Source organism: Quercus suber, unplaced genomic scaffold (genome assembly GCF_002906115.3).
Source record: "Quercus suber isolate HL8 unplaced genomic scaffold, Cork oak 2.0 scaffold_68, whole genome shotgun sequence".
In the NCBI taxonomy this organism is placed as follows: domain Eukaryota; kingdom Viridiplantae; phylum Streptophyta; class Magnoliopsida; order Fagales; family Fagaceae; genus Quercus; species Quercus suber.
Genome location: NW_027069533.1, coordinates 614,359 through 634,934, shown reverse-complemented (window position 1 = coordinate 634,934; position 20,576 = coordinate 614,359). Strand labels below are relative to the sequence as shown.

Here is a 20,576-nt window from a genome sequence, read left to right as displayed (position 1 = left end):
TAGAATCACCCTGGAGGAGCAAGTTTTTAGCTCCCAGTGTTTTTCCGACCTTTAGCCCCGTCAATATTCCTTCGTACTCAGCTTCATTATTGGTAGCTCGGAATTTTAGCTGAACTCCATATTTAAGCATTTCTCCATATGTGGTGGTGATGACAACCCTTACTCCTCCCCTTCTTTGGGCTGACGAACCATTGGTCTGTATCATCAACCGTTCTGTCTCGTCGGTGGGGCTATCCTCGTCTGGAAAAGTAAACTTGGCGATGAAGTTTGCCAAAAGCCTGGGCCTTAATGGCTGTCCTGGGGTGGTACTCGATGTCAAACTGGCTAAGCTCGATTGCCTATTGGACCATTCTCCCTGCTACCTTGGGCTTGTTCATGGACTTCTTGATAGGTTGGTCCGTCATTACCAAAATGGGGTTCGCATGAAAATAAGGTCGCAGCTTGCGCGAAGCTACTATTAATGCGAACGCAATCTTCTCAATCCATGGGTACTTGGCTTTTGGCCCTTGGAAAGCTTGACTGATGTAGTAAATAGGGAGCTATTTCTTGTCATCTTCTCGAATTAAGGCTGCGCTTACGGCTGTGCTAATACTGCCAGATACAGATACAAGATTTTCCCTTCCTTGGACGGACTTAGAAGGGGTGGATTACTTAGGTAACTCTTAAGTTCTTGAAAGGCCGCCTCACATTCGTCGGTCTAAGCAAAGGCTTGCTTCAACGTTTTAAAGAAGGGTAAGTATTTGTCAGTCGCTTTAGAAACGAATCTGTTGAGTGTTGCTATCCTTCCTGTGAGCTTCTTGACTTCTTTGACAGTCTTTGGCGATGTCTTGTTGAGTATGGCTCACACCTTCTCCGGGTTTGCCTTTATCCCCCTTTGGGACACTATGAACCCTAAGAACTTCCCCAAGGCTACTCCAAAGGCACACTTACTGGGGTTTAATTTCATCTGGTACTATTTGAGTATGGCAAATGTTTCCTTGAGGCCGTCTAGATGAGAAAGCTCTTATATACTCTTGACGTGCATGTCATCCACATATACCTCCATATTTCTCCCGATTTGCTTGCTGAACATTTTATTTAGGGATAATTACACATGACCCACCTGTGGTTTGACCCGAATTCTATGTGCCTACCCGTGGTTTGAATTTTGACACTTTACCCACCTGTGATTCTGACCGTTACCCAGCCGTAACCCACCTCTCCACTCTCCGTTACTCTAACACCAAATAAGTTAAAAAAATTGCCATTTTTCTATTGTCCAGCACCTTAAGCTCATTCTTTTAATGCACCAATAGTCTCTATTTAACAAAAATTGGAATTGATTTCCCCATCTTATTGCATTTTCTAAGAACCTAAGGAGATTTTTTAGGCTCCTTTCTTTATTTTTGGCCTATTCAAAAATCTTCCTTGACAATACAAAATAGCATAATTCATTCATTGAAACTTTTCATATTACATCAATACTATTCACCACCTGGACCACCTCCCTCAGAAAGGTTCTCATCCTACCACACCATCTATTCTCACAGTGTTCTCTAGGCAGATTTTGCGGCAAAAAATAATAATTGGAATTGTGACATGTCAATTTGTAAATTCCATATGGTAAAATCTGTAGTAACCTTAAAATTACTCACTATATTAAGATTCCATCCTCATTGATAACATTAAGCTAGGAATAAAAATCCATTGTACCACTTTGGAGCATTTGTAATTGAAGTTGAAATTCCTCAAATTTTCATTTATATCCTAATCTATATATATATATATATATATAATAGGTGAAACTGAGAGAAAATCCAATTAGATTTCAATTGAATTCTCAATTTTGCGCCACGTGTTTTTTTTTTTTTGGTCAAGTGAGTTAATTAGATTCTCAATTTTGCACCATGTGTCCTATCTAAATTTTTAAAATTGTTGTGCCAAAATAAATAATATATTAACACCTAATAAAAAAACCAAGAAAACCACAAAAATAACATAAATAAGAACATTTCACCTGGACACTTCTATGTAGACTCTCAAACTCTCTCTCTCTCTCTCTCTCTCTCTCTCTCTTAAATGTTTCTCTAAATATAATCTCAGCCCCTAACCACCTGCTACTATCAGCAAACAATTATTAATAACAAACCAGCAACCCCCCATTGCACAACAAACAAATTTGTAAGTAAACTTACAACCCCTTTTCTATTCATATTCATTGACTTATGAAACATTGTCAATTCCTTTTCTCACATTTTTTTTTACGATTTGCAACTCTTCTGCTTCATAACTAACCATTGAATTTAACAATATCAATATTCAAACGTATAAATGAAACTTAAATTCTGTATAAGGACTAAAATAAGCAGCCATACAAATTCGAAAAAGATGGCTTTTGGAAACAATACTTCATTATAATGTAGTTTAAAATCATGAGCTGTTTTCCTTATACTATTTCTTACTATTACGTGGCTTCTATATATATAATAATAGGTGAAGCTGAGAGAAAATCCAATTAGATTTCAATTGAATTCTCAATTTTACGCCATGTGTTTTTTTTTTTTTTTTTTTGGTCAAGTGAGTTAATTAGATTCTCAATTTTGCGCTATGTGTCCTATCTAAATTTTTAAAATTGTTGTGCCAAAATAAATAATACATTAACACCTAATACAAAAACCAAGAAGACTACAAAAATAACCTAAACAAGAATATTTCACCTGGACANCTCTCTCTCTCTCTCTCTCTCTCTCTCTCTCTCTCTCTCTCTCTCTCTCTCTCTCTCTCTCTCTCTCTCTCTCTCTCTCTCTCTCTCTCTCAAATGTTTCTCTAAATATAATCTCAACCCCTAAAAGACATCTTGCTAAGACGTGTAGCTTTGTTAGCATTCTTATACTACGTGGAATATTTAAAAGAGGTAGCGTGATTTAATTAGACCAAGTAATGCACATGACTATATAGCATATACAATGCACTCAACAACTACATAAGCAATTTAGCTAGTGCCTCTGCTGATGCATATGTTATATAATTTTAAGGTGTAAATTCTAAATTATAAAATTTTAAGGTGTAAAATTTAAAAAACTATACTTATGTATGTTGGCCTAGTATACTTGTGTCTTTACGTCACGCAAATCATGCTCTCATAGCGCAAAAGTATTAGGTATTTTCAAAGCACACTGCAGTATAGACTTATTCTTGCTTACTCGTGCATGGACTTTTTATTATTTAATTCTTCTCCAAGTAATATGCAACGTACAGTTTTAACTTCTATGTTTCTATGGACTGACTTCTTAATTCTTCTCCAACAACTAACAAGAAGACCTGACTTGCTAGCCGCCTCGGTTTTCCTTTTCCTACGCAATTACGTTCTCTAATAGGCTGACTTATCAATTTCTTCTAATATAACCAAAGATTTGGTCCATGAGAGAGTGAATTTGACACGCCGTTGGATGCAATTTACTGCATATAATTTGGTTGCAGATACCCCAACTTTTGTGACCTTGCCTTCTGAGGTTTGTGATGATTATGTCTAGTTCAGTTATCCCCCTAACTGATACCAAAATAACTAAAATTTGAATGAATATATAACAATACTAGGTTTAAAAAATTAACTTACCAAAGAAATTTATAAAGTCAATTTGTACTCCTGTGGTCTCTTCTTTTTTGAGGAAAAAAAAAAAAAAAAACGAATAAGCAATTTTGTTATTCTAATTATAAATAGAAAAAAGGTGAAAAATACTATTTTGATTCATATATTTTGACATCATAGTCAATTTGGTCCCTATATTTTGATAGCAGTCAATTTGTTCCCTGTTATTTTCAAGTTGTAATCAATTTGGTTTCAACTGTTAATTTACTAAAATAAAATGCCTACATGACAAATGGTCTCAGGGACTTTGAAACAAGAAAAGTTATAAATTAAGGGGCATAGTTTGGAGAACAGAGGAATTAAGGGTTGTTCTTCCAGCTTGAGAAAGTAATTTTGCTTTCTATCCCTGGACCTTAGAGTTGAGATTGTCTACCAGAAATTGGAAATCAGTCACTCTTCTACCCCGCATCTTAAAATCAATACCCAGGTACTTACTAGGATATTGGACCAAGTTCACCTGCAAAGACCTGGCAAGGTTTTCTTGTTCTTCATGACCGACTTCTTCTTAATTCTTCTCCAACAACTAACAACAAGACCTGACTTGCTAGCCGCCTCTGTTTTCCTTTTCCTACGCAATTACGTTCTCTAATCGGCTGACTTATCAAATACTTCTAATATAACCAAAGATTTGGTCTATAAGGGAGTGAATTTGACACGACGTTGGATGCAATTTACTGCATATAACTTGGTTGAAGATATTCCAACTTCTGTGGCCATGCCTTCTGAGGTTTGTGATGATTATGTCTAGTTCAATTATCCCCCTAGCTGATACCAAAATAAGTAGATTAAAAAAAATTAACTTACCAAAGCAATTTATAAAGTCAATTTGTACTCCTATGGTCTCTTCATTTTTGGAAAAAAAAAAATTGAATAACCAATTTGGTTAACCTAATTCTAATGCAATATAAAATAATAAAAAAGAAAAGGTGAAAGACCTATTTTTTTCCTACATTTTAAGGTCATAGTCAATTTGGTTCCTATATTTTGGTTGCAGTTAATTTGGTTCCTCTTATTTTCAAGTTGTAGTCAATTTAGTTTATACTGTTAACTTACTAACAAAAAATGTTTACGTGGCAAATAGTGTGCATAGTTGGCATACCTAAAACTGATGTGGATACTAAAATAACGATAAAAATACCACATTAGCATTTGAATAAAAAAAATTGATTTATCAATTCCAATGAAAAAAAACATGAACAATGATGATCTTGAACATGAATACATATCTGGGACCGCAAATCTCCATAAATCCAAATTAAAATTCAGCAGCAACAACTACACTGCCACGCACAACATTTACCCAATTCAATTTTTGAGTGGTTTTCTTCAGTAAAAAAGTATAAACTTTATTATTATTTTTTTGGATAATTATACTTTACCCACCTATGGTTTACCTCTAATTTGAGTTACCTACATGTGGTTTCAATTTTGACACTTTACCCACCTGTGATTCCCTTCGTTAGTAATCTGTAACCCACCTCTCCTTTAGCTATTACTCTAACACATATTATGTCAAAAACGAAAGCCCAAACAGATCAAAACACACTTCTCACTCCCAAAACTCACTCCTCACTCCCAAAACTCACCAAACTAGATCAAGGTTATTACTCTTTAAATTTTGAAACCTAGGGTTTTAAAATTCTTTCTTCCAAATTGGGTTTTTGCTTGTGATCTAACTAGTAGTGCTTGTTAAACAACTATGTTTCAATTTCATCAAATTGGGTTTTTGCTTGCTATGTTTCATCAAACTGGGTTTGTTCTTTTCGTGCCAACATATATACTCTGATTTTCAAATTTTCAAACCAAATGTGACGGAAATTTTTGTTCCAATTACCTCCATTTTGAGTCACCAGCAAAGGAATATGCTTGTCATAAAAATAAAAAAAAAAATGAAAAAAAAGGGGCAATGCAGACAGGTTCAATTCTAAGCTACGCTTTCTCATGAAATTGGGTTTTTGCTTGTATTCTTCAATGTGGAGCTGCTAGACCATAGGATTAGGCTTCCTTCATCAATGTAGGGCTCCATTGATTATTGCTTTTCATGATTTTGCAATAGTATTAATTATTGTTTTTCTACTTTCCCTTTCCATGGGGTTGTCTCTCAAAAACAGAACAAAAACTTTTAATAATATTGTCTATTTTTGTGTTGTGCTTTGTGTGGACCACAGGACCACATGATACTTTTCTGCATGCAAGCCCATCTCATACTTTATTCTGTTGTATTTTATTTGCAAATGGCTGACTTGACATTTAATTTTGAGATTCATCATGGTGGCCAGTTTGTGTGGAACCCAGATTTGGTATATTTAGGAGGTAGTACTTCTTTTATTGATGAGGTTGACCTAGATAAACTTAGTTATTTTGAAATACAAGATATTTGTTCTGATTTTGGGGCATTTAGTACAAGTAGATTTCATTATCTTATTCCTGGAGGTAATTTGGAGTAAGGGTTAAGGCTTATAAATGGAGATGATGATGTAGTTTATATGTGTGAGATTCATGCTGCATGGCCTACAGATAAGATAACACTATATGTTGAGGGTGGTGAGGAGCCACTTGCAGTTGAACAACCATTTGCTAATGAGGAAGTGGTAAATGATGATGATGTGCATGAGGCACCTCAGAATGGTGATGATGTGCATGAGATAGGTCAGAATGATGATGATGTGCATGAGATGCATGAGGGAGGTAATGTGGATGCTGAGGGAGGTGGTGGACAAGATTTTGATTGGTTGGAGGAAGGGTTTGAGGGGCTAGATTTTGATGATGATGTATTTGGAAATGTAGATGATGGGCCATCTACACATGATGGAGTTAGTGTCAATGCAGCAGCCCCACATAAGCCCTCTAAGGGAGATAATGTCAATGCAGCCCCACATAGGCCCTCTAAGGATCTACCTATGTATGTAGCCCTACATAGGACTACTGCAGCTGACAATGACCCACCTCTTGAAAAGGGTGAATGGATTAACCCACTTCTTGAAGATGACATGGAAAGTCTAGTAGGGTCTGATGATGATCAGCTAACACCAACTGCTGCAAAAGAACCTGAGTTTAATGTCCAAACTGACATGAGAAAACCAGAGTTAAAGAAAGGAATGAAGTTTCCAAACTCTAAGGTATTTAGGGAGGCATTGAGGGAATATGCTATAACAAAGCCAGTAGATATCAAGTTCAAACTAAATGAGAAGAAAAATATATCAGTTTTTTGCATAAATGAATGTGGATGGAGGTGTTATGCATCTCAACTATCTAGGGAGTTGACATTCCAAATAAAAACATTCAATCCAGTGTGCACCTGCCCTAGATCCTTCAAACATAGCCAGGTGACTGCAAGTTATGTTGCACAGAAGTTTATGCAGGAGTTTGACAAAAACCCCAATTGGAAAGTGGCTGATGTTCAACATCATGTGAAGCAAGCACTTGAAGTTGACATAAGTTACAGTCAGGTGTATAGGACAAAAAGAAAAGCTACTGACTTGATTACTGGGGATGAACAGCTGCAATATGGGAAGCTTAGGGATTATGCAGAGATGATAAGATTGAATGACAAAGGAAGTAGGGTTATTTTGCAAATTGAAATTGAAGATGAAAATGCATAGCCCAAATTTAAGAGAATGTATATCAGGTATAATGCACAAAAAGTTGGTTTTTTGGGAGGTTGTAGACCAATCATTGGTTTAGATGGTGCCACCTAAAAGTGAGATTTGGGGGGCAAATACTTGTTGCCACAGCTAGAGATGCAAATGATAACATTTTTCCAGTTGCATTTGCTGTTGTTGAGCAAGAGAACAAAGATTCATGGGTATGGTTTCTGCAGCAGTTTTCAAATGACATTGGGAATCCAGAGCAACTTAATCTGGTCTTCATTACTGATAGACAAAAGGTATGACCCACAATTGTACTAACATATTTAACTCACATATTTAAAGTTCAATAATACATGCCTCAGTTCATTTCAACATGTTTAACTAACATATTTACTTGATCTGTTTTGTATATGAATTATTGCCTTCTACCTACAATTGAGATGCTGTTCCCAACTTCTGAGCATAGGTATTGTGTGAATCATATCTATACTAATTTTAAAGTGGATTATAAGGGCTTAAAGTTGAAGGATGTACTATGGAGATGTGCTGGAGCCACAACAATCAGGGAGTTTGAGAAAGGAATGCAAGAACTGAAGGATTTGGATGTCAAGGCATGGGAGTATCGTGCTGACATCAACCTTGCACAATGGTCTAAGTCTCACTTTAGTAGTAGAGATTTGTATGACTATTTAGCTAATAACTTGTGTAAGTCTTTTAATGCCATGATCTTAGAAGCTAGGGATAAGCCAATTTTAGCAATGTTGGAGTGGATCAGAGTTAGGCTCATGACCAAACAATACAAAAAGATGAAAGGTATAGCAAAATACACTGGAAAGGTATGTCCTAATATTCAAGACAAATTAGAGAAGTTAAAACATGAATCTATACCTTTTAGTGCTACTCCAGCAGGCAGCTTCATGTATGAGGTTGATAATGGTCGTGAGAGACATTTGGTTGACTTGGCTAGGAAAGCATGCAGCTGTAGGATTTGGGATTTGACAGGACTTCCTTGCAAACATGGGATCCCTGCTATTGTTAAGAACCTGGAGAAAGTGGAGGACTATGTGCATCCTTGTTACTTAAAAGAGACATTTGTTGAAACTTACAAAGAGATAATACAGCCAATGCCTGGCCAGTCTAAGTAGGTTGAGACTAACCAACCTGCTCCTGTTGCCCCTCATGTGTATAAACCACCTGGTAGACCACCAAAGCAAAGAAAAAGAGATCATGAAGAGCCATGAAACCCTTATAGAGTTTCTAGGATGAACAAGACAATTAAGTGTGGGAAGTGCCAGAAAGAAGGACATAATGCAAGAGGGTGCAAGGCAGGCATCACTGGTGAAACTCCATGGCAGAGAAGAGATAGACTTGCTAAATCAAAAGCTGTAAGTATTTCCATGCTTTGAACTATATTCATTTCTTCAAGTATTTCATGTGTATGTAACTTGTACAACCCTCTTTGTAGGCACAAGGCAGTAAATCTACAAAAACAAAGCAGACTGCAACACTTTAAACGGCATCTTAGCCACCAAGTACTAGATCTCAGCCTGCATACAGAGCTTTTGGTTAAACTGCATCTCAACCTGCACCAAACAATAGATCTGAGGCAACAACTCAACCTCCAACTACATCTAATGCCAACTGGTTCTCTTCATCCTCACAACCAAGCTTCCATACCCTTAGAGAGACATGGGATTCTTTACCATCTCAGGCACCTCTGCTTTCTTCTATTTTGTTTATTTTTTTCCTCTTACTTGCTATTGTTGGACCATTTTGCTAACTGCTGGATTTTGGTTATGCAACCAAGTGCATTTGTGAGCACTAATGGTGTACCAAGTCAAGGAAGTGGTGGTAGTGTTGCTAGAGGGTTTAAAGGCAGAAATTTTGGTGTATCAAAGCCAACAAATTTTCAACTAGTTGGTGAAAAGGGCAAAAAGGCAGCTGGCAAGGGCACCAAAAGCAGTAAATGAAGATGGAAGATGTTAAAGTTTCAACCACTTTTTTCGTTATAGTTCCCACCACGTGTGTAGTATTTGTTAAGCATGGTCAAGTGTCAAAAACAATATTGGCAATTTTGGTTGGAAGATGTGTATGTCTGATGTGTGGTGGACTAGTAGTTGGGTTTTTGTTGTAAATCTGTCTACATGTGACATAAAGTCACAATGACTATCTTCACTTTTATTAATGTTAATGTGCATTGACACAGGATAAAGTATTTTGTAATGTTGTGCTTGTCTTTTTGCTTTTGGTGGATTTACATAGGACTATTGTGTTTTGTTTTGTTGTGCTTTTGGTAGATTTACACAGGTGTATGTATTTACATAGCAAATCATGTGCTTTTGGTGGAACCAAAATGAATATATATTAATTTACTTTGTGGTAATATATATGGATCCATTTATGGGCAGGAAAACAACATGTTCCATTTATGGGCAGGTGTGCATTGACACAACAAGTCTTGTTCCATATATATTCCATTTATGGGCAGGGCAAGTGTGCATTGACACAGCAAACAACATGTTCCATGTTCCATATATTAATCTTGCATTGACACAAGTGTATGTATTAAACCAAAATGAATATATAATAACATGTTCCATTCATATTATTAACATTTCCACATAACACTTTGTGCCAATATATATCAATCCCAGAATGAAGTAAAAAAAAAAAAATTATACTACAGAACATTTGCACAAAAACAACACTTTCCATTTCAGGAGATAGATACAATAATCAGGGACTTTGTATTTCAATTACCCAATCACATTTCAACATCCCTTCTAAGCATCATGGCAGATTAAGGTTCCTCCCCCTTGCATTGTTGTTCACTGAGGCAAAACACAACAACAACATTACAAAAATGAAAAATAACCATGACAAAACTAATGCCACCTTGTACAATCCCCACTTTTGAGTTTTGGTGAAGGACCAAAAAATGACCCATATAGGAAACATCCTAATTGAAACCCAAAGAAATCCCATGGTGTATAAGCTTCAGACACAACCATGATTTGCCATGAATGTTAATAGTGGATGAAACATGACTGTAACTGGTGTGACATTATCATATATGGGAGACAATGTAGCAGATCTCCAGAATTTGTGCTCCATCGTTGTAATGGTCCAAGCTGGCTGCACGATAGATCCATCAAGAAGTACGATCTAGACAAACAGTAGTGTGACTTGGGAGCCTCCAATTGAGTAGTTAATGTATTATATGAGAGAGATTAATTAAGTTTGGCCCCAATTATGTTATATTTGGGGAGCCTCAAATAAGTGTTATTAGTCATTTCAATAACTTCTTTTAGTTTTATTGTCTATGTAATTAACGAAACAATAATATGCATTTAAAGGAGATAATGAAACCCAATCCCAATCTGGGTGTAGGTCAAGATTGGTGCTGTTGTGAGGAGGAAATCTAGAAATGATCGATGAGATTGGGAATTTTTGAATTTATTTATTTATTTATTATTATTTTTTATAACTGAAATTAATTAATGTAAATAAATTTGATTTGGCAATTTAGCTTTTAAAAACTTACGTGGCATCTCTAGCATTTTCCACCTCATTAAAAAATGTCACATCATTATTCCGTTAAACTCATAGGCAATGAAACTAATTAACAGAAGTTCACAGAAGAACTTGTTAGGTTCTAAAGACTTAGGATTTAATATATTTAGAACTCTAATGTGTATTGTTGGCAAACCATGATCAAAACAGGTTGTTTAGTCTTGTTTAGACTTGCTTAAAGTTGTTTCTCTTATGTAAAGTTGGAATCGAGTGGCTGCAGAAGTATTAGTGACTTTCGGCCTGGCTCAATCTATCGAAGCTTAGACTCGATCAATCGAATATTGGGTAGAACGTTTCTTCTATATAATTTCCAACTCAGTCCAAGCCCATTAAGGATTAGGGTTTCAGATCTAATTCTCCTAGTATATAAAGAAAACTCTAGCCACGTTTTTAGAGTAGCCCTTGTTGCTCATATTGCTGTTTGTATAAATCTCTTGTGAGATCTGTGAGGAGTTTTCCTTTACACAAGCTTAGGGTTATCAAGAGGAGATTCATTCAAGAACTTGATGATCACTCAGTTGCTACCATAAGAGCTTAAAGATACACAAGCGAGTGTGCTTGTATTTGCTGGAGAATCCAAAGAAAGAAGGAGTCCGTGGTCTCGGAGCTTGCACGTGATCGTGTGAGTAAGTTTCTACTGATGGGTAGCAATAAGATGTTAGTGGTCTAAGTCTTATTGTAAAACTTCAATTCTTTCTATAGTGGATTCAAGTTTACCTTGAAGATAGCTAGGTTAAATCCTCCCCAGGTTTTTTACCGGTTTAGTTTTCCTAGGTCATCATATCATTGTGTTATTTATATTTCCGCTACTATGTATGATATGATTATTTGATTGTGATAACCTAGATTTGGAATAACTTGGCTTGTTAACTAGGTTAATCCAATTGGGTTTTAAGGGGTCAAAAAACCTAACAAGTGGTATCAGAGTGGGTAGCTCTCTTGTTGTAGATCTTTTGATCTCTAAGCTGATCCTTGACCCCTGTTGTCATAGATAATTTGAAGTGTCTTTCTGATCATATTTCTGCTCATGCCTCTGTTGATTTTATTGATGTCTGTGAAACTCTTCGTAAGGAATTATCTAAATCTTTGAAAATTTCTAAGAAATTTAAAGAAGAGTTAAAATTGGCTAATCTTGAAAAAGAGGAATTGATTGTGAAATTGGATGAGTCTAATAAAACGAATGAATTTTTAAGAAATCAAATTTCCTCTCAGATGAGAGGATGAAAAGCTTGGAATAAGAGTTAGTTGAATCTAAAGCTAAAATTGAAAATTTGACTAGTACCAAGCCTGCTGATGATAACAGAAGTGTTTCTGTTTCTCTTAAGCCTAAAACTAAAAAATTTTATATCCCTCCTTTCAAGAGGAATAATAAAGAAAATGCTTATTTTGCTAGGTTAGACAAAGGTAAAAGTTCTGAGGTAGACGCTGAAATTTCTAAACCTATGTCTAAACTTACTGTTAAAGAGCATACTAAATCTGTTTTTGTGCCTACTTGTTACCTTTGTGGTGTTGTTGATCATATTAGACCAAATTGTTCTTTATTGAGGCAAAAACCAAAATCTGAGACTAGATTTGCTGTTAGGAATACTGATGTTCCTAAATTTGTTCCTGTTTGTCACTTTTGTAATGTCTCCAGTCACATTCGTCCTAATTGTCATAAATTGAAATTTAAGCATTCTGTGTTTCAATCTAGGATATGTGATGATATTTCTCCTGCCATAAGTCCATATAAATTGTTTCATATTCTTTTGAAAAATTTGAGCTTGTTGGCTTGTGAAAGGAATTTACAGAATTTTAGTCTTTCTCAGAAGATTGGTGTAATCCCTCAAATACACTCTGCTTCTCATGGATTTTCACCTATAAATCCGAAGACTCGTGCTATATGGGTGAGAAAAGATTCTCTAAGGTGAGTGTTGCTGACTTGTCCCTAATTTAATTCTTTCAATTGTTTGTGGACATGTTTTGTTTTTGTTTTTGGTTGTTTTATTTTTTAGGTTGTTTTTATTTTTATTTTTTAAAAAAATTCAAAAACATTGAAAATTTTCAAAATGACAAAAATATTTTATTTTGTGTCTAGTTTTATTTTTCTTGAGGATTACATGAATTATTATATTTCTCTTGATTTAGAACATGCTTGACATTGTGGAGAAACTTGAATAGTATGCTAAGCTATTTCTGATTTTGTGTGAGTATGTACTAGTTTGTACATGTACTCAAGGATTAATTGAGAAATTAATATTTCTTGTTTGTGTACCCTCTATAGCTTAGTTAAGCATTGTCATACATTGCATTTGCATTGTTCATTTAGCACAATGTGTGCTTTTTGTTCTTGGTCATAATTTTTTTTTAAACCAAAAAGATTTTTGTGTTTTGTATTATACACCTTGGATTTATAATCAAGGATTGACCATATTATCTTTACATAACAAGTTTATGTACCTTGTTTAGCTTGGATGAGCTTACTTTATTGCACTTTACTAGTTTGAGCTTTGTAGTGCATGTTGTGTGAGAAGATGTTTATAGTTCTTGATCACTTTGTCTTGATCTTGAAGTCACATGCCTTTGACTGTTGATCTTGAACCTTTTGAGAAAGGCATAAATATCCATCTCACCATTGTTCACTAGCCAATCATGAACACCTTAGTGCATATCGTAAGATTTTGTGCTCAAGAAAGTGTAGTGTTAGGTTCTAAGGTCTTAGGATTTTATGTATTTAGAACTCTAATTTGTAATGTTGGCAAACCATGATCAAAACATTGTATTTAGTCTTATTTAGACTTGCTCAAAGTTGGTTTAATATTGTAAAGTTGGAATCGAGTGGCTGCAGAAGTACTTGGGACTTTCGGCCTGGCTCGATCGATCGAAGAATAGACTCGATCGATCGAAAATCGCATAAGTTGAATTTTCTGCAGAATTTCCAACTCAGCCCTACTTCATTAAACGTTTAGGGTTTTATGTTTTTACCCTAGGTATATAAGCTAAACCCTAGCCACGTTTTTGGAGGTTGTCCATATTGTATTGTTGCTCATACATTGCTGTTTTGTGTGAATCTCTTGTGAGATCTTTGAGGAGCTTTCCTTTACACAAAACTTAGGGTTTTCATGGTAGAGATGATTTCAACATCTTGAAGATCATTACCGTTGCAACCATTGGAACTTAAAAGAAAAGCAAGCGGGGAGCTTGTAGCTGATTGAGGAATTCAAGAAAGAAGTAGTCCGTGGATTCGGAGCCTGCGCGTGGTCGTGTCAGGAAGTTCTACTGGTGGGTAGCATTAGGAAGTCGAGCGGGGAGCTTGTAGTCCTTTTGTATGAACTTCAATTCTTTCATAGTGAATTCAGGTTAGCCTTGAGGATCGGTGGGTCAAATCCTCCCAGGTTTTTACCGTGTGGTTTCCTGGGTGATCATATCTTGTGTTATTTATTTTCCGCTGCTTTATATTCTTGATATGATTGTTTGGATTGTTTTAACCTAGAATTGCTTAATTTGACTAAGTAACAACTTGGCTAATTAATCTNGCCTTGAGGATCGGTGGGTCAAATCCTCCCCAGGTTTTTACCGTGTAGTTTCCTGGGTGATCATATCTTGTGTTATTTATTTTCCGCTGCTTTATATTCTTGATATGATTGTTTGAATTGTTTTAACCTAGAATTGCTTAATTTGACTAAGTAACAACTTGGCTAATTAATCTAGGCTACGCAATCTGGTTGTTTAAGGGGTCTAAATTTCCTGACAATATCTATATATCTATATCTATATTAGTTTCTCTCTTCATATTTGCCAAAACCTACAATTTCAAACTCTTAATCTAATTCTCACTAGCATTTTCCCTTAAAAACCAACAAACACAACGTTTCGGCTTTAGGAAGTTACAAATCTCAACTCTATCTCCACCATAAAACCCACTACCTATTAAATTAATTCCCGCCACTATCTCCACCATAAAGCCCATTTATTAATTCCCACCACTATCTCCACCATAATTCTCATCACTATATCTATATATCTATATCTTATCTATACCAGTTTCTATCTTCATCTTTGCCAAAACCTATAATTTCAAACTCTTAATCTAATTCTCACTAGCATTTTCCCTTAAAAACCAACAAACACAATGTTCCGGCTTTAGGAAGTTACAAATTTGTATCTTTCATATTCCTTCTCCCTCAACTTCTTTCTTTATCTCTCTCTAAGTTCTTCTCTATGTCCCTCTATCTAAAACGCCAAAGCAACCTTCTCTCATTCTACAACCCTTCCTTCTTCTTACCTCTCTCCTTTCTTTGAATCTAACAACGATGAAGAAGCATGATGGTTGAATCCGAACTGTTTAAATTGGAGCTATTGACAACAGTGTTGTTGAAGGCGAGAGTGGCCTTGATAATCGCCTCCTAGGCTGTTCGTTTCTCCAACCCAGAAAACTGAGCCGTCTTGCACAATGATTTAAAGGCTTCCCAACAGGTTTATAACTCCAAAGATCAAAACTTTTTTTTTCTTTTTTGTTTGGTAGGTTTCGTTGAAATTTACTATATGAATGAAATGTTTTAATTCTGAACATGGGATTTTAAGAATTTTTACTTATTTTGTAGTATTACATAAAGCCCAATTCATGGAAATGCAAATCGAAACTTATGGGGAGAATAGAAAGTAGTTTTTTTTTTTGGATCAAGAAATGGATGTGTGAATATAAATGGAGAGTCGGAGACTATGGCGATAATTAGTTGGTTGATAAATCTTTAATTTGCAAATAATTTGGAGGCCATGCTTAGCAAGTTGTTATATTTAAAGTTGTTTAAATATGTGGTTAAATGGTATCCTTTATTGTGAAGAAAACTGGCTCTGTTAGATTGATTATTTAAAGTTTTGTTGTTACATTTAAATTATGCATCAATTCATAATTTTTGTGCTACTATTTAAACCCCTACTTTAAACTTGGATAAATTTCATAGTGTTACTTGTGCACAAATAGTTTGATAAAATTCTTAAGTGATGTTTCATTGACCTTTTTTAAAAATGGCATTTTTCATGCAATATAACAAAAGTTGCCCAACAAATTTTTTTATTTGGATTATGTTTCTCCAACTTAAAATGAATTACTGGCTTCAATGGATGGCACTTATTCTTTGAACTTGATTTTAGGTTTCTTTTGATTCTATTCTTTTAGAAAACATATACATTCTCCAATTGTAAGTTTTGGTTTGGTTGACAGATCTTGAATTGGCAATCAAGTAGAAGCTACCTTTAATAGTTTTAAGGTTGGTAATTAAAGTCATTCATTAACCTAGCAGATGTTCAAGATTGTGTTTGGTTCTAAAGGGGTGGTTTCTCTCTCTACTATTCGATGAAATTTGTTTTTTTTTTTTAAATTTATTTTTTATGACTCCATGAATTTACTAATATGTCATTTACTACGATATACAACAAATTTTGTGCATATTTTTTATAGGTTTAATTTTCTTTCTTGCTTGCTTTGCACTTCCTACAAATGGTTTAAAATTTTTTTTCATTGCTTGCTTTGACTAATTTTTCTTATTGTTGATTTCATCAAAGAGCAGTATTACTAACAAAATAAAGAAAAAAAAGAGAAAGGGGTAATTGAGGCTATGGGTCATAATAGGTAGTCTTTTATTATTATTTTTTTATATTTTTAAATGTACTGTTATGATTTTATGAGATTATTATGCCCCTTTGTAAATTATTAGCCATTTGCTCTAACCTCTAAATTTGGAATGATGTCCTAGGACTATATAATGGTTGTTGGAGCATCAAAGCCAACTGCAGTGGCTGATGTTGATAGGTTTTCCAGTATGAAAAGGTAGAATGTTGGTGAGTTTTATTTAGTTTCAATTTATTTATAATGTATAAATTGTGTTTCATATCTCTTACCTTATGAAGTTTGACGAGTCCAAACAAGTTCCTATAAGTACACATTGGTGTGATTTTTTATCTTCAAAGAATTGGCATAACAATTTTCATGGAATTTATTGTAGCATAGGAACTATAAAGCAATCTGCTATACATAGCCATGAATTTTGATTGGGTAAAATACTATTTTGGTCCCTAAACTTTGACAAAAATTTGTTTTTCGTCCCTAAACTTTAAAAAATTCTTTTTCATCCCTAAACTTTGTAAAGAGTTTTTTTTTAATGGATTAGAGACAAATATAGGAATGAAAAAGGAACTGATTTCAATAATTTAGGAATGAAAAGTAAAGTTTAAGGACATAAATAAAACATTTCAATAGTTTAGGGATGAAAAATGAAATTTTTAATAGTTTAGGGATGAAAAATGAACTTCTTAAAGTTCAGGATGAAAAACAAACTTTTAATAAAATTTAGGAACTAAAATAGTATTTTACCCATTTTGATTCTATATATCTATTATACCAAATAGTGATTGATGCTTTTGAATGCTTAAGATTCTATCCACAATTTGTTTGGTTTTCATGGATAATCTATTGTTTCAGGTTTAGGCTATTCATGATACTCAGATTTAGAGTTTGAACTTTTGGATTTAGTTTACTGTAAATGATTGCATCATTATGATGTCCTTCATTGCTTTGAGAAGTAAGTTTTGACTTGAACGAATAAGATGAACTAAAGTATATATGAATGAAATAAGATGCATGTGGCTGTGTTGTCAGTTGCCATTACTCGTATTCTATACCATATATAAACTCTACAATGACGTAGCTCCTCATTATAACAAATGGTCTTGGTTGATGAAAGTGAATATCATTGCAGACAAAAATCGAAACTGCTATCTTTATTTTCAACTCATATGTGCTCAATTAGGATTGATATATATTGGTTATGGTGAGCAAAGAAAACAAAACTTATTTTTTTATTTTGCATACATGCATGCAATGAATATATGAACAGGATGGCTTTAGTTAGTTTGCCAGATAATGTCTTCCAACCCTTTTTCACATTGCTTCATAGAATTAACGTCTCATGCTGATGATGTTTGATGATGTGTAAGGCTATAAGATGTTGAAACATAAGAAACTCTAGGATCTTTTGTTTTTGGTTTTGCATAGTAAGAGCATGAAATTACAAAAAGGCAAAACCCACCCACACTCCAAAAGGAGAAAAAAAGGGCACTTAGATTTGGGCAAAAGTGACTTTTATTTATCGAAATCATTGGCTGAAACTATTTCACTTAAAATTGTTCATATGCAAGTTTAAAGAAAAGAGATGGGACTCTAGAAGGAGAATGCTTGGGTGAAGATTGTTAGGTGAATGATCTCCAAAATCATATAAGTGTAGAATATATTTATGTAATGAGGTTTATTTATATGTAATAATTTATAATAGAAAATAATGTTAATTTATATGTAATATGAAGTAGTATAGATTTGTTGGTGCAAAAATAAATGTAGATTTTGCATAAAATTCTCTCATTGCCTTGATTTTTTTTATAAAAAAAAAAAATTACCATCTTTATTTTTATGTTGTATTCTCTTTTTTCTTTTAGTTTATTTTTGCTAGGCTAATAAGGCTCTTATTGATATTTGATTTCCATTAAGCTCATATTCCATGTTAATTAGAATTTAGAGGTGCATGTTTAAGAAGAATAAAAAGATAGATGGGATTCAAGAATGATATTTATGTTAAAATTTGAAAATCCTTTATTTTTTATGATGGCATAATAGTGTTTTAGGTCTGACTATAGTAGATAGCATGCTTGATCCTAGGAAGTCACAATTATTATTTTTTAGACCTTAACAATATCAAATTGGTCTCTTCAATTTTTGGGAAATTATTCTAAAAGCCTTTCTAAGCATTTAGATTCATTTTTATTAATTTATTTTTAATGCAGTCACACATTTGTTTTATATTTATTATTATACAGAGGCAAAAACCACATTTTTGTTCTTACATTTTCACGCGATTCTCACTTTGGTCCCTATCTTTTATTTTGACCACTTTTAGTCTCTAAAATCAAAAACCAGCATTTTAGTCCTTTTCGTCAGTGCCCTAATGGCAAAGTCCTACATGGCAGACGAAACTATTAAAATGATAATAAGAAAATTTTATTTTGGCATTAAAAAATGCCACGTCAGCCTCTAAATTAAAAAAATTAATTTATTAATTTTAACTAAATAAAAAAAATTAAAAACTAAAATAAAAACTAAAATTTACATGAATTGAGATCTAGGTGTGTCTTGAACAAGAACAACAAGAACACAAATCCAAATCTAAGAACACAATATTAAAATCCAAAAATCCTAGATATCTCAAAAAATAAGATCACAAAATTAAACATAAGATCCACATCAGAATAAACATGAACAAGGAATTAAATAAGAACAAGATCAATATTCCAAGCTCAAAACAATCTTTCCCGAACTATTAACAAGGATCTAAGCACATAGAAACAACGCATGAACCCCCAAACAACACATCCACCCATGATTGGCCTCACCTCCACCCATGACCAGCCTCACTTCCACCGCGGTCAACTCTACACACCGATTCTCAGGTTTGAACTTCCTGGGTTTTTTTTTTTTTTTTTTGTCTCGTTATTTTCCACCTCCACCAACTTTACCTCCATCGTGTCTACCTCCACCTTCAATAGCTCACTCATTGGCTTTACTTTTTAGCTGCGTGGGGTTACTGATTTTATATTTTTAGTGCTACGTAGGCTTATGGCTTACCAATCTCGATTTTAAGGCTGGGTTTGTGGATTTGTTGGGTAGTTGGGACATGGTGGTGGCTAGGATTGTGGGTTGCGATGGGTGGTTGGCTGGCTATTTTTTCTTTTTTGCCTCCCCAACATGTGGATTTGTGCGATCGGTGGAGTGGAGGTGGGTGGTTTTTTTCTGATCTGTTGGTGGTGTGGGTGGTCAGTGGAGTGGTGGTGGGTTGGGTTTTGCCAATTGTTGGTGGTTGCTTGGGTTTGCTAGGATGTGAGATTTGGAGGCTCAAATTTCATTTTACTGGGTTTGAATTTAATTTTTTGGGTTTTAAATTTGTTGGGTTTGTGTTCTTGTTCAAATATATAATGTGTTCATGTTTAATTTATCAATTTTATCTGGGTTTGTCAAGAATGTTGGCATGAATTCTAATTCTAGGTTTTAGCTCTAAGGTTCGAATTTTCTGGGATTTAAATTATGTTTTCGTGTATAATTTCTTGTTTATGTTTAATTTGATGTGGATTTATAGTTTAATTTTCTGTTTTTATTTTCTGGGTTTGTGATTTTTGAATTTTAATTTTGTGTTCTTAGATCTAGGTTTGTGTTCTTGCTGTTCTTGTTCAAGACACACTTAGATCTCAATTCATATGATTTTTGGTTTTATTTCTGTTTTTTATTTTTTTATTTAGTTAAAATTAATAAATTTTTTTAATTTAGATACTGACGTGGCATTTTTCAATGCCAAAATAAATTTTATTATTTTTATTTTAATAGTTTTGTCTGCCGCGTAGGACTTTGCTGTTAGGGCACTAACGAAATGACTAAAATGGAATGGTTTTTGATTTTAGGGACTAAAAGCAGTGAAAATAAAAGATAGAGATCAAAGTGAGAATCGCGTGAAAATGTAAGGACAAAAATGTGGTTTTCGCCTTATAAATATAAGTGATTTTAAATTTCATTATCCCGTGCATCGCACGGGTTAACGACTAGTTTATATAAAAAGACGTAATTTATGCCTTACAATTAGGAATATCAATCTAATTTTTATACCTGGTTTTATGCCTAACTTTTGAGGAAATATACTGTGTTTCAAGTGGGGTCTATGCTTCCTCCCTCTCACAAGCTGGTGGGACCCATCAGTTGTGGATACCAC

The 20,576-nt window shown here is 34.3% G+C and overlaps 1 protein-coding gene across 1 annotated transcript; it reads left to right on the top strand.

The window, feature by feature from the left end:
- Positions 1-5,862: 5,862 nt before the first annotated feature.
- On the top strand, positions 5,863-8,363 carry LOC112031528 (uncharacterized). Its single transcript, XM_024064219.1, has 4 exons — positions 5,863-6,061; positions 6,146-7,191; positions 7,296-7,514; positions 7,731-8,363. The coding sequence occupies exons 1-4, from the start codon at positions 5,863-5,865 to the stop codon at positions 8,361-8,363; spliced, it is 2,097 nt and encodes a 698-aa protein (XP_023919987.1).
- Positions 8,364-20,576: the final 12,213 nt, after the last annotated feature.